Genomic DNA, 11300 nt, shown 5'->3' on the forward strand with positions numbered 1-11300 from the left:
TGTTTCCAACTTTTGCATTCCAGTCACCAGTGATAATTAACACATCCTGATTGCATGTTTGGTCAATTTCAGACTGTAGAAGCTGAAGTGTTAATAGGTAGCTCTATATTTCTCATAGAAACCCTATCGTAGTAGAGATGCATAGCAACACTTCTTCAGAAAATCATAATCAAGTAGGCAAAGGAATAGAAAGCAGAAAAACAATTACCTTGGATCAAATATACATGCATATAATGTATATAAGTACATATATGTCTGTTCATGTGTGTATAAACACTCATCTTAATTGTATAAATGTTTAAGAACACAGAAACATTAGAAAATTTACCATGCATTAGTACATAAAATAAGTCTCAAACATCAAAAAATTGGTATTTCACAAGACACGTTCTTATGCATTAGTACATAAAATAAGTCTCAAACATCAAAAAATTGGTATTTCACAAGACACGTTCTTAGGTCACAGATTCTTTACTCTCTGGAGAGATCACAAACCCTTCTGAGTATCTGATGAAAGCTGTAGACTCCTCAGATCAAGGCACATTCTCAAATAATTATATACATATTTTCAAGAGGGATTATAGGCCTTTGTATTAGCAGAAGGATCTCTGGTGGTGTAGTGATTAAAGCATTCGGCTTTAATCACTGCTGGTCGGCAGTTCAAACCCACCAACTACTCCATGGGAGAAAGATGAGGCAGTCTGCTTCTGTAAAGATTTACAGCCTTGGAAACCCTATAGGGTTTCCAGCAAGGTCACTAGGAATTGCAATTGATTCGATGACAGTGGGTTTGGTTTTTGGTTTTGGTACTGGCAGAGATTCATTTTGAGAAAATAGATAAAAGAAAAGTTAAAATTATGAATTTTTGACTACAACTACTCCAACCTGTAAAACTATAAGCTCTATTACAGGCATTCTCAAAGGGTGGTCCTTGGACCCCAAGGGGTCATCAAGACTATTTTACAGGATCTGCAAGGTCAAAACTATTTTTAAATAATATTAAGTCTTTGTCTTTTTTCACTGGGTTGATATTTGCACTGATGGTTTAAAACCAGTAAAATCAAACCCAATACTGTTGAGTCAATTCTAATTCATGGAGACTGTATAAAATGGTTGAATTATCCCATGGGGTTTCCAAGGCTGTGATCCTTACAGAAGCAGACTGCTTCATCTTTCTCCCATGGAGCACCTGTTGTGTTTTAAGTGCTGACCTTTTGATTAGCAACTGCATGCTTAACCATGATAGCACCAGCGCTCCTTCACAAAAGCAATGGTGGGTAAAAAATCACCAGTGACTGATAAGAATCAAACATCACCACCTAACTACAGGCAGCTCCTGGGTTATGAACATCTGACTTACATAAAATCCATAAAGCTCATTTTATTAAAAATTTGAGGTACATACGCTGGTTCATAATAACAAATGAGTGATGCTCTGTAACATACATCAAAACATTATCATTACTATATTATTATGTTCAAGATGTTTTAGTGTAACTAGAAGTGTTTTTTTAAACATATTTTATGCACAGAAATGTACGCTATATACTATGTACTAACACGAACATTTGACTAACTGGCATTAGATATGAATCACAGCTAACTGTTCCAACTTACTAACAAATTCAGCTAAAGGACAGATTTAGGAACCGAACTTGCTCATAATTCAGTGAATGCCTGTACACCAGTGATAACAGCATTTTTCATCACCACTTGAAAGTAAAAAGAAATGCCACCTTCACATAAGAATGCCCCGGATGAAACAGAAAAAATATCAATTTTATTGAACCTCGCCCCAAGAGTACTTGTCTTTTTAATATTTAATATGACGAAATAGAAAAAAATGCATAAAGTACTTCTGCATACTGATATAGTCTCAAGAAAAAGCACGGCGTAATTGTTCAAGTCATGAGTTGAACTACCTACTTTTTTCAAGAAACATCATTTCAACTTTAAACAACTGACAGCTGTAGTTATTAACACTTGGGTATTTAGCAGACCTTTTCTTGAAAGTGAAGGAAGTGAGCTTATTACTTCAAAGGAAAATAACTGACAGTACTCGCTCCCATAGATAAAATTTTGAGATTTCAAGTGAAAATCAGTATTTTGAAAAATTTTTAATCGCCACTGTGAGCGTCACAGTTTCTCAATACTTAATAACTTTTCTGATAAGATCAATAGTAATATTAACAAATGTCTTTTTTTTAAAAAAAAAAAGTCTATAATCAAGTATGTCCACATTTGGAAGATCTTTATAACTCAATGAACCAATAATCTCAAATCACTATTGCATGATGCAATAAAAATCATGCATGGGTAAAAATAATCCATTCAAAGTGAAAGCCACACCAATGGATTTTAACGTAACCAAAACTTACTGATGTTGAGTTGGATCTGACTCATGGCGACCCCTCCTTGGATTTCTGAGGCGGTTCTCATTATGGAAGTAGATTGACCAACCTTCCTTCCAAGGAGTGGTTTTGAACCACCAGTCTTCTGGTTAGCAGTCAAATACCTTACACACTATGTCACCAGAGCTGAGTATGAAAAGTTCATCAACATGATTTCAGATTCCACACTGCATCTAAATTTTAAGAAACTATAGTCTGTCAAACCTAGGTGTAGTAGCAAATAAAAAGAGCCATAATTATTTGGAAAAGTTATTTAAATACTGCTCTCTTTGTTCAACTATATATCTGCATGAACCTATTTTCTTCATATAATTCAACCAAGACAACATATTACAACAGATTGAATACAGAAAACAGATGTGATAATTCAGCTGTCTGTATAACAGACATAAAACATGTGATTTGTCAAACTGTAAAGCTGCCACTCTTCTTGCTAAATTCTTTTTCAGTATTAGAAAATACCTTTTTTCATAAAAATGATGATATAAACATACAATGGATTTATCATTCTCAAAGAGTATATTAAATATTTCTTAGTTTTAATTTTTATATGATAATTATTGATAGATAATTGTCTTGTAAGAAGTAAAATAGAATGTTCCTTAGACGCGAGGATGGTGGGACTTTGTCTCATGTACTTTGGACATGCTATCAGGAGGGACCAGTCCTGGAGAAGGTACAGTTTGGTAAAGTAGAGGGCCAGTGAAAAATAGGAAGACCCTCAATGAGATGGATTGGCACAGTGGCTGCAACAGCGGCTGAAACATAGCAACAATTCTGAGGATGGCACAGGATCGGGCAGAATTTGGTTCTGTTGTACACAGGGTCACTATGAGTTGGAATTGACTGAATGGCACCTAACAACAACAAAATTGATAAGTATAAACTACATAAACAAATGTTCCTGGATATCATTAAGAATTTAAGAATGTAAAGGAATCCTGAGACCAAAAAATTTGAGAATCTTTGCTCTAATAGACTGTGTACAGTAAATAACAATCAGAAACCTATTGATATATCTTGATAAAATGTAAGCATATCAAAATACGGTACTTATTTTAAAGCTATTTAAGAATCCTTGTGGTGGTTATATTTTTGTGTCAACTTGGCTAGGCCTGGTTAAGTGGCTGGGCAGCTGGATGTAGTATTCCCCATGATGAGACTGGTAATCAACTCCATGGTGGAATCTACTGTGAGCAGCTGAGTAGCTGCCTTTCAGTATGTGGTCTGCTTCCCGTATATAAGCAGCAGCTTTGGGAACGGTTTCTAGCTTATGGCATGCTTGGACCCTGCATATAGACGTGTTGTTCAGCAGCCTGCCATGCTCTGCCGACCTTGAGACTTAAAATGGAATTAAATTAATGGTCTGCCATGTGGTTTGGTAACATCAGGATTGTGCCTTTTTACTTGTCAACCTTAAGTTTGTCAACCTCGGCAGCCAGCAGCTGTCTGAGTGAAGTGAAGAAATGCCTCAGTTCCAGTGGGCTGGGAGCAGGAGGCAGAGCTGGACCCCAAAGTTGAGAGGCTTTCACTCAGCCCGTAGAGCCTGGCACTTTGAACTTGGCCTTAAAGCCTCCAAACTGTGAGAGAATGAACTCCTGTTTGTTAAGGCCATCCGGTTTGTGGTATATTCCTGTCACAGAGTTACTAGGCAACCAGAACAGAATTTGGTACTGAGAGAGCAGGGTGCTACTCTGACAGATACCTAAAATGTGGAAACAGGAGTGGAGTGTATCCTTGACCCGAGACCCTGGCAGAGAGACCCCAGCATATGGCATGAGAGACAGCAGAAGCAGAGTCAAGAGACCAGCATGAGAGATAGCAGGAGCCCAGCCAAGAGAGCAGCATGAGAGATGGCAGTAGCAGAGCCCAAAGACTGGCATTAAACAGCAACAGGCTTACCATCCCATGTAGGAGAAAGCTGGGTGCCACTGAGTAGGCAGTTCCTGGAGGAGTGGGTTGTCTTCAGGCATTAATTGGTAAAAGATACCGGCATGAGATGGAGTAGCAAGTTGGCCAGCCCATGGAGCAAGACAACCAAGTGCTTTTGGGGCAGGAAGTTTTCCAATGGAGTGGGTTGCCTTTGGTGTTAATCGGCAGAAGAAGAGAGACCAAGGAAATGGGAAGCAGAGCTGCCTCAGCCTTAATGGTAGGAGCATGGCTTTCGGGGGTGGAATCATCACAGCCCCCTAGGTTTCAAAGAGCCAGACTGTCACCAACTTGGCTCTGGAGTGTGGGGCTGCTTGTTCATGTGAGCCACTGGGATGGAGCCATAGCTGCTGCCCAAAAGCAAGGGGGCAGGGCTGTTCCAGGAGGAACAGGGCCCGCCAGGCCAAGGGGGTGAGGTCACCACTCAGGAACTAGGGAACTGGAGTCACCCAGTGAGAGAGATCTATACAGATGCTACCCATTGAAGATCTATACAGGTGCCAAGTTGACAAGGGATGGAATTGTGGTGGTTATGTTTTTGTGTCAACTCGGGTAGGCCTGGTTGAGTGGCTGGGCAGCTGGATGTAGTATTCCCCATGATGAGACTAGTAATCAACTCCATGGTGGAATCTACTGTGAGCAGTTGAGTAGCTGCCTTTGGGTATGTAGTTTGTTTCCTGTATATAAGCAGGAGCTTTGGGAATGGTCTCTAGCTTATGGCATGCTTGGACCATGCATGTAGCCATGTCATTGTTCAGCAGCCTGCCATGCTTTGCCAACCTTGGGACTTACAATGGACTTAAATTAATGGCTTGCCGCATGGTTTGGTAACATCGGGACTGTGCCTTTTTACTTGTCAACCTTGGGTTTGTCAGCCTCAGCAGCCAGCAGCTGTCTGAGTGACAAAATGCCTCTAGCTCCAGTGGGCTGGGAGCAGGAGGCAGTACTAGACCCCAAGGTTTCACCCAGCCCCAAAAGCCTGGCACTTTGAACTTAGACTCAAAGCCTCCAAACTGTGAGAGAATAAACTCCTGTATGTTAAGGCCATCCCATTTGTGGTATATTACTGGCAGAGTGGCACTAGAACAATCCCATTAGACTACTCATAAACTGTAATTTTCTTGTGGAAATCATAGGATAAGTATTTCTATAAAAATAATTAATACTATTGGTTAAATGGGAGCTCTGGTAGCATAGTGGCTAAGACACTTGACTAACCAGAAGGCTGTTGGTTCAAACCCACCAGCCACTCCTCGGAAGGAAGATGGGGCAATCTACTTCCGTAGTGATACTGCCTCGAAAACCCAAGGAGGGGTCGCTATGAGTCGGGTCTGACTCGATGTCACATAACAACAACAACAATTGGTTAAATACAAATGTATACATTTAATTACTCAATTAAAATCTCAATTCCTCTTAAAAATATGAAAAAGGTTAAAGAAATCATTTTTTCCCTATACCCTATTGTGTTACACATTCCTTTTCCATATATATAATCTGTGGTAGTTAAGTTGTGTGTCAATTTGACTGGACTTGGTTTTGAGTGGCTGGGCAGCTGGATGTAGTTATTCCCCATGATGAGATGGATAATCAGCTCCACAGTAATCTACTGGAGCGGCTGAGTAGCTCCCTTAGGGAAGTTGTCTGCTTCCAGTATAAAAGAAGACATCCTTGAGAAAGGTCTTCAAGCTTTTTGGCATGCTTAGACTCTGCATATAGCCGAGTCTTCATTTAGCAGCCTATCATGATGTGTGCCGATCTTAGGATTGTTAACTAGTGGCCTGCCATACTGCTTAATTTTGGGACTGTGCCATTTTACTTGTCAACCTTGGGTCTGTCAGCCTCCAAAACCAGTGGCCACCTGAGTTAAGAGAAGCTTCTAGCTTCAGTGGGCCAGGAGCAAGAGGAAGAGCTAAAGCCCAAGGACAAAGGGCCTTCACCCAGCCCCTAGAGCTGGCACTTTGAATTTGGACTTCTAGCCTCCTAACCTGTAAGAAAATAAATCCCTATTTGTTAAATCCATCCACTTGTGGTATTTTCTATTAGAATAACACTAGAGAACCAAAATACAATCTCATACATACAAATACACAAAAAGTAAATTATTTAACAGAAAAAAATGGGTATGATTTTTAACTGGTTTGCTAATATGATTTACTAATTATACATAATAATTATAATATGCAAGAAAATGGTCTATAAATGTCTTACCTCTGTTCAAATAAAAAGAAACTCATATCCCCTTTAGCATTAGCGTTTTAAAAAGAATAACTTAGCAAAGATGAAGGAAATATAAACCACCCTCTGTAAACAGTATCTATATAGTACCTTTTGTGTAGCTCTATGTCTTGAGGCAGGAAGTAGCTTCATAGTTTTCTGAGAGGTCACTCCCACCTAATAAAACACACCAAAACATGGTAAATATTTTCTTTTATATTGTAATTTGAAGCTATTTACAGTAGAGATGAAAAGAATCATCAGTTTCATATCAGTGAGCCTTACATTTTTAACTGCTGTTAACTAGTGATATAATTACCATTATTATCAATGATAAACTTATTTTCAAGTAAAATATGTAACAAAAGTGAGACTATGGGAAACAACCAAAAATAGTTAAAATTTATCCTGTAAAGTTGTCAAGCCAAAAATAATTATTGGTAAGGTGCTTCAGAAAAAGATACTTCTAGAAGCATTGTTATATAATTTAATACTACTTTTTAAAGATTTTTTGTATAAAGTGATTAAAAATCTTTGGAAATAGATTACAGTTTTATTAAAAATGAAACACAGAAAATTTGAGCTAAAGTACCAAATAAACTAATGACATGATACATCCAATCTAACTGATTAACTAAAGATTATTTTACATAAGGTAGGGATAATGAAAATAGCATGACTTGTGCAGTAGGAAATTGTCCCTAGTGGTACACTACTAGATGAAAAGGACAGACAACGGGAGAAAAGTTGAAGAAAAAAAAGATTATGAAAGAACTTGCATATAATAGATGATAAAGTTCATCATAGATCCATGATTTTATTCTGTATCCCAGGGTGACATTAACAATATGTTTAGATTTATATTATTGGAGTATCAGTCAGGTAAGTGATGTGAAGGATAGCTTGAAGGCAGGTGAAACTGGAGGCTAGCAGCCCAATTAGGATGCTATTTCAATTATCAGAGAAAGAGAAGATGAGACCTGAATTTGGGGGTAATAGACATACAGGTAACAGGAAAGATTGAAGAAATATTTAGGGGATAAAAGCAGCAAGATATGGTGGCCACCTGGATGTAAATCTATTAGAAGATCATAATGAAGAAATCAAAAGGTCATTAAAAGAAAAGAAAGGAAGAAAAGACCAAAATGAATGTCAGAAGAGACTCTGAAACTTGCTCTTAAATGGAAAGTAGCTAAAGCAAATGAAAGAAATGATGAAATGAAAGAGCTGAATAAAAGATTTCAAAGAGTGGCTCAAAAAGACAAAATAAAGGCTTACAATGAAATGTGCAAAGACCTGTAGTTAGAAAATCAAAAGGGAAGAATACACGCGGCATTTCTCAAACTGAAAGAATTAAAGAAAAAATTCAAGACTTAACTTGCAATATTGAAGGATTCGATGGGCAAAACAATGAACAATGCATGAATCATCAAAAGAAGATGGAGGTAATACACAGAATCACTATACCAAAACGAATTGGTTGATGTGCAGTTATTTCAAGATGTAGCATATGCTTAAGAACCAATGGCACTGAAGGAAGAAGCCCAAGCTACACTGAGGAAATTGGCAAAAAAAACAAGGCCCCAGGAATTGATGGAATACCCATTGAGATGTTTCAACAAATGGATACAATGCTGGAGGTGCCTACTCATTCATGCCAGGAAATACGGAAGACAGCTACTTAGCCACGTGACTGAAGAGATAGGTATTTGTGCCCATTCCCAAGAATGGTGATCCAACAGAATGTGGAAATTATTGAACAATATCATTAATATCACATGCAAGTAAAATTTTGCTGAAAATAATTCAAAACCAATTTCAGCAGTACATTCACAGGGAACTTCCAGAAATTCAAGCTCGATTCTGAAGAGGGTGTGGAACTAGGGATATCATTACTGATGATGGATGGATCTTGGCTGAAAGCAAAGAATATCAGAAAAATATTTATCTGTGTTATGTTGTCTATGGAAAGGCATTTGACTGTGTGAATCATAACAAATTATGGATAACATTGCAAAGAATGGAATTCTAAAACACTTCATTTTCCTCATGAGGAGCCTGTACATAGATCAAGAGGCTATCATTGGAAAAGAACAGGATACTATGTAGTTTAAAATCAGAAAGGGTGTGTGTGTGTCAGGGTTTTATCCTTTCACCATACTTAGTACTCAGCAAATAATCCGAGAAGCTAGACTATATAAAGAACGCATTATCAGGACTGGAGGAAGACTCATTAACAACGTGTGATATGCAAATGACACAACCTTGCTTGCTGAAAGTGAAGGTGACTTGAAGCACTTATTGATGAAGATCAAAGACTACAGTCTTCAATATGGATTGTTGTTGTTGTTGTTATGTGCCGTTGAGCTGGCCCCGACTCATAGTGACCCCTCCTTGGGTTTCCGAGGCAGTATCACTACGGAAGTAGATTGCCCCATCTTCCTTCCAAGGAGTGGCTGGTGGGTTTGAACTGCCAGCCTTCTGGTTAGCAGTCAAGTGCCTTAGCCACTGTGCTACCAGAGCTCCCAATATGGATTACTGAACCTTAATATAAAGAAAACAAAAATCATCACAACTGGAACAATAAGCAACATCATGATAAATGAAGATTGACAATGTCATGGACTTCAATTTACTTGGATCCAAAATCAACACTCTTGGAAGCAGCAGTCAAGAAATCAGGAGTCATATTGCACTGGTCAACTCTACTGCAAAAGACCTCTTTAAAGTGTTAAGGAGTAAAGATGTCACTTTAAACACCAGGTGTACCTAACCCAAGACATGGTACTTTCAATTGCCTGTTACGTGTGTGAAAGCTGGAAAACGAATAAGGAAGACCAAAGAAGAATTGATGCCTTTGAATTATAGTGTTGAGGAATACTGAAAGTACCATGGACTACCAGAAGAATGAACAAATCTGTCCTGGAAGAGATGCAGCCAGAATGCTCCTTAGAATTGAAAATGGCCAGATTTTGTCTCACCTATTTTGGTCATGTTGTCAGAAGGGACCATTCCCTAAAGAGGGATATCATGCTTGGCAAAGCAGAGGGTCAGCGAAAAAGTGGAAGACCCTCAACAAGATCGAATGACACAATGGCTGCAATGATGGTCTCAAGTATAGCAAGGATTTTGAGAATTGTGCAGGATCAGGCAGTGTTTCCTTGTGTTGCACACAGGGTTGCTACAAGTCACAGCCAACTCGATGGCACAAACAACCACCACCTAGCATAACTCCCCAATTTCTAGTTTGAGGGAAATTGGGCAAACACTTGGACTATTAACCTAAACAAAATGACTGGAAACAGGATATGGGAAAGAGGAGGACTTAAGTAATTCAATTCTAAATCTATTTGAAGAGACTGAAAGAAATTCTGAGAGGTAATGTAAGAGAAGATTAGCTGTGGAATCCAAGACTGTTTCAAATAGCGACTCTCCATCACTTTTAGCTATTAAGCAAACTGCAGGAGCCCTGGTGCCACAGTGGTTAAAACATTCAGCTGGAAACTGAAGGCGATTGGTTCGAACCTACCAACCAACCGGTGGGAGAAAGATGGCAGTTCTTCCCTAAAAATTTTCAACTTTGGAAACCATATGGGGCAGTTCTACTCTGTCCTATAGGGTCGCTATGAAGGCAGTAGGTTTGGTTTTTTGTTTAAAGCAAATTGTTTACCTTCTCTGAGACCTTCCAATCCTCATTTGCAGGATTACCCATTTTGCAGAAATTTTATGAGGATTAAATATTTATGTATTTTAAACTCTTAAAACAAACTAGATGCTTAATAATGGGTTGTCATTGCTCAAAGTTCGGAACAAGGGCGTGGCACTTGACAAAAGGTACCCGGTAGAGGGAGAGATTCAGGAGCCTACTGGTAGCTGTAGCCGGGGACGAAAAGGGCCCTACGGCGAAATTCGGGGACCAGACCGCGTCAGGATATTTCAGGGCACCCTCGGCAAGCGCTAACTCCTCAGTGACGTATGCCACTTTTTCCAAGTACTGGCGGAGCATCACACTACAGTCGGACCTACCAGGCTCCCCACGACAGGGGTCGCCAGGATGGTGGTACCCAGCCAGGCTCCTTCGCAACCCCACTCGCTCCCAGCCGGTGTCCGCAGATCCTGACCGACATAAGTGTGAACGAATGTTTCTCAGGACGTGGTGCTTACCTCGCGCGGCGCTCGTCTCCCCCCACCCCCCCCGGGATTTACCTGTAAATAATCCGCTCGATTTAAATTCAGATCCATGACAGCTGCACTGACGCGACGCACAGAGCCGGAGCAGGGCAGGAGAGACAGGTACTAGTGGCCCCTAGGCCTCAGGTCTCACCACAGGGGCCTCCCGCGTCCTCCTCTAAAGTACAACCACAGCCACCTCTGTCTGTCTCGAAGGGAGATGCAGGGGCGGGGCGGCGGCGTCCGGCGTGACGTCAGTACGTTCATGCGAGTGGCCCCAGAACGAAAATACGTCTCGGCCCTCTGCACTATAGCTTACTCCAATCAGAGGCGGAGAGTCCGGAAGACAAGATCTCCGTGACGCAAGCACGGCGGTTTCCAGGGTGACAAGAGACGCAGTTCTGGTTCTACCCCTTTTACTCTCTCTATCCTGGCTTTTCCCTTCTGAGGTCTTTTCTCCTGGTGTTGGAGCCAAGGTGTGAGACCCGGATAGATTCTATTTCATTGTGTCACTAGAACGGGAAGAATTAGGCACACCATTATAAGCGTTAAGGAGCTCTGGTGGCGCTGTGG

The 11300-nt window shown here is 40.1% G+C and overlaps 1 protein-coding gene across 1 annotated transcript in view; it reads right to left on the reverse strand.

Annotated features, from left to right (window-relative positions):
* The window catches only part of BBS7 (Bardet-Biedl syndrome 7), a 111699-nt gene extending 100900 nt beyond the window's left edge, over window positions 1–10799 (reverse strand). Inside the window, exons 1-2 of the mRNA XM_007946448.2 lie at window positions 10764–10799; window positions 6669–6734 (exon numbers count right to left, since the gene is read on the reverse strand). Of these exons, the coding sequence (XP_007944639.1) occupies window positions 6669–6734; window positions 10764–10799 (102 nt within the window). The remainder of the gene's footprint in view (window positions 1–6668; window positions 6735–10763) is intronic.
* Between the last annotated feature and the right edge of the window lie 501 nt (window positions 10800–11300).

The sequence above is a fragment of the Orycteropus afer genome, unplaced genomic scaffold (assembly GCF_000298275.1).
Source record: "Orycteropus afer afer isolate SDZICR_OR568_19922 unplaced genomic scaffold, OryAfe1.0 scaffold00162, whole genome shotgun sequence".
Taxonomy (NCBI): domain Eukaryota; kingdom Metazoa; phylum Chordata; class Mammalia; order Tubulidentata; family Orycteropodidae; genus Orycteropus; species Orycteropus afer.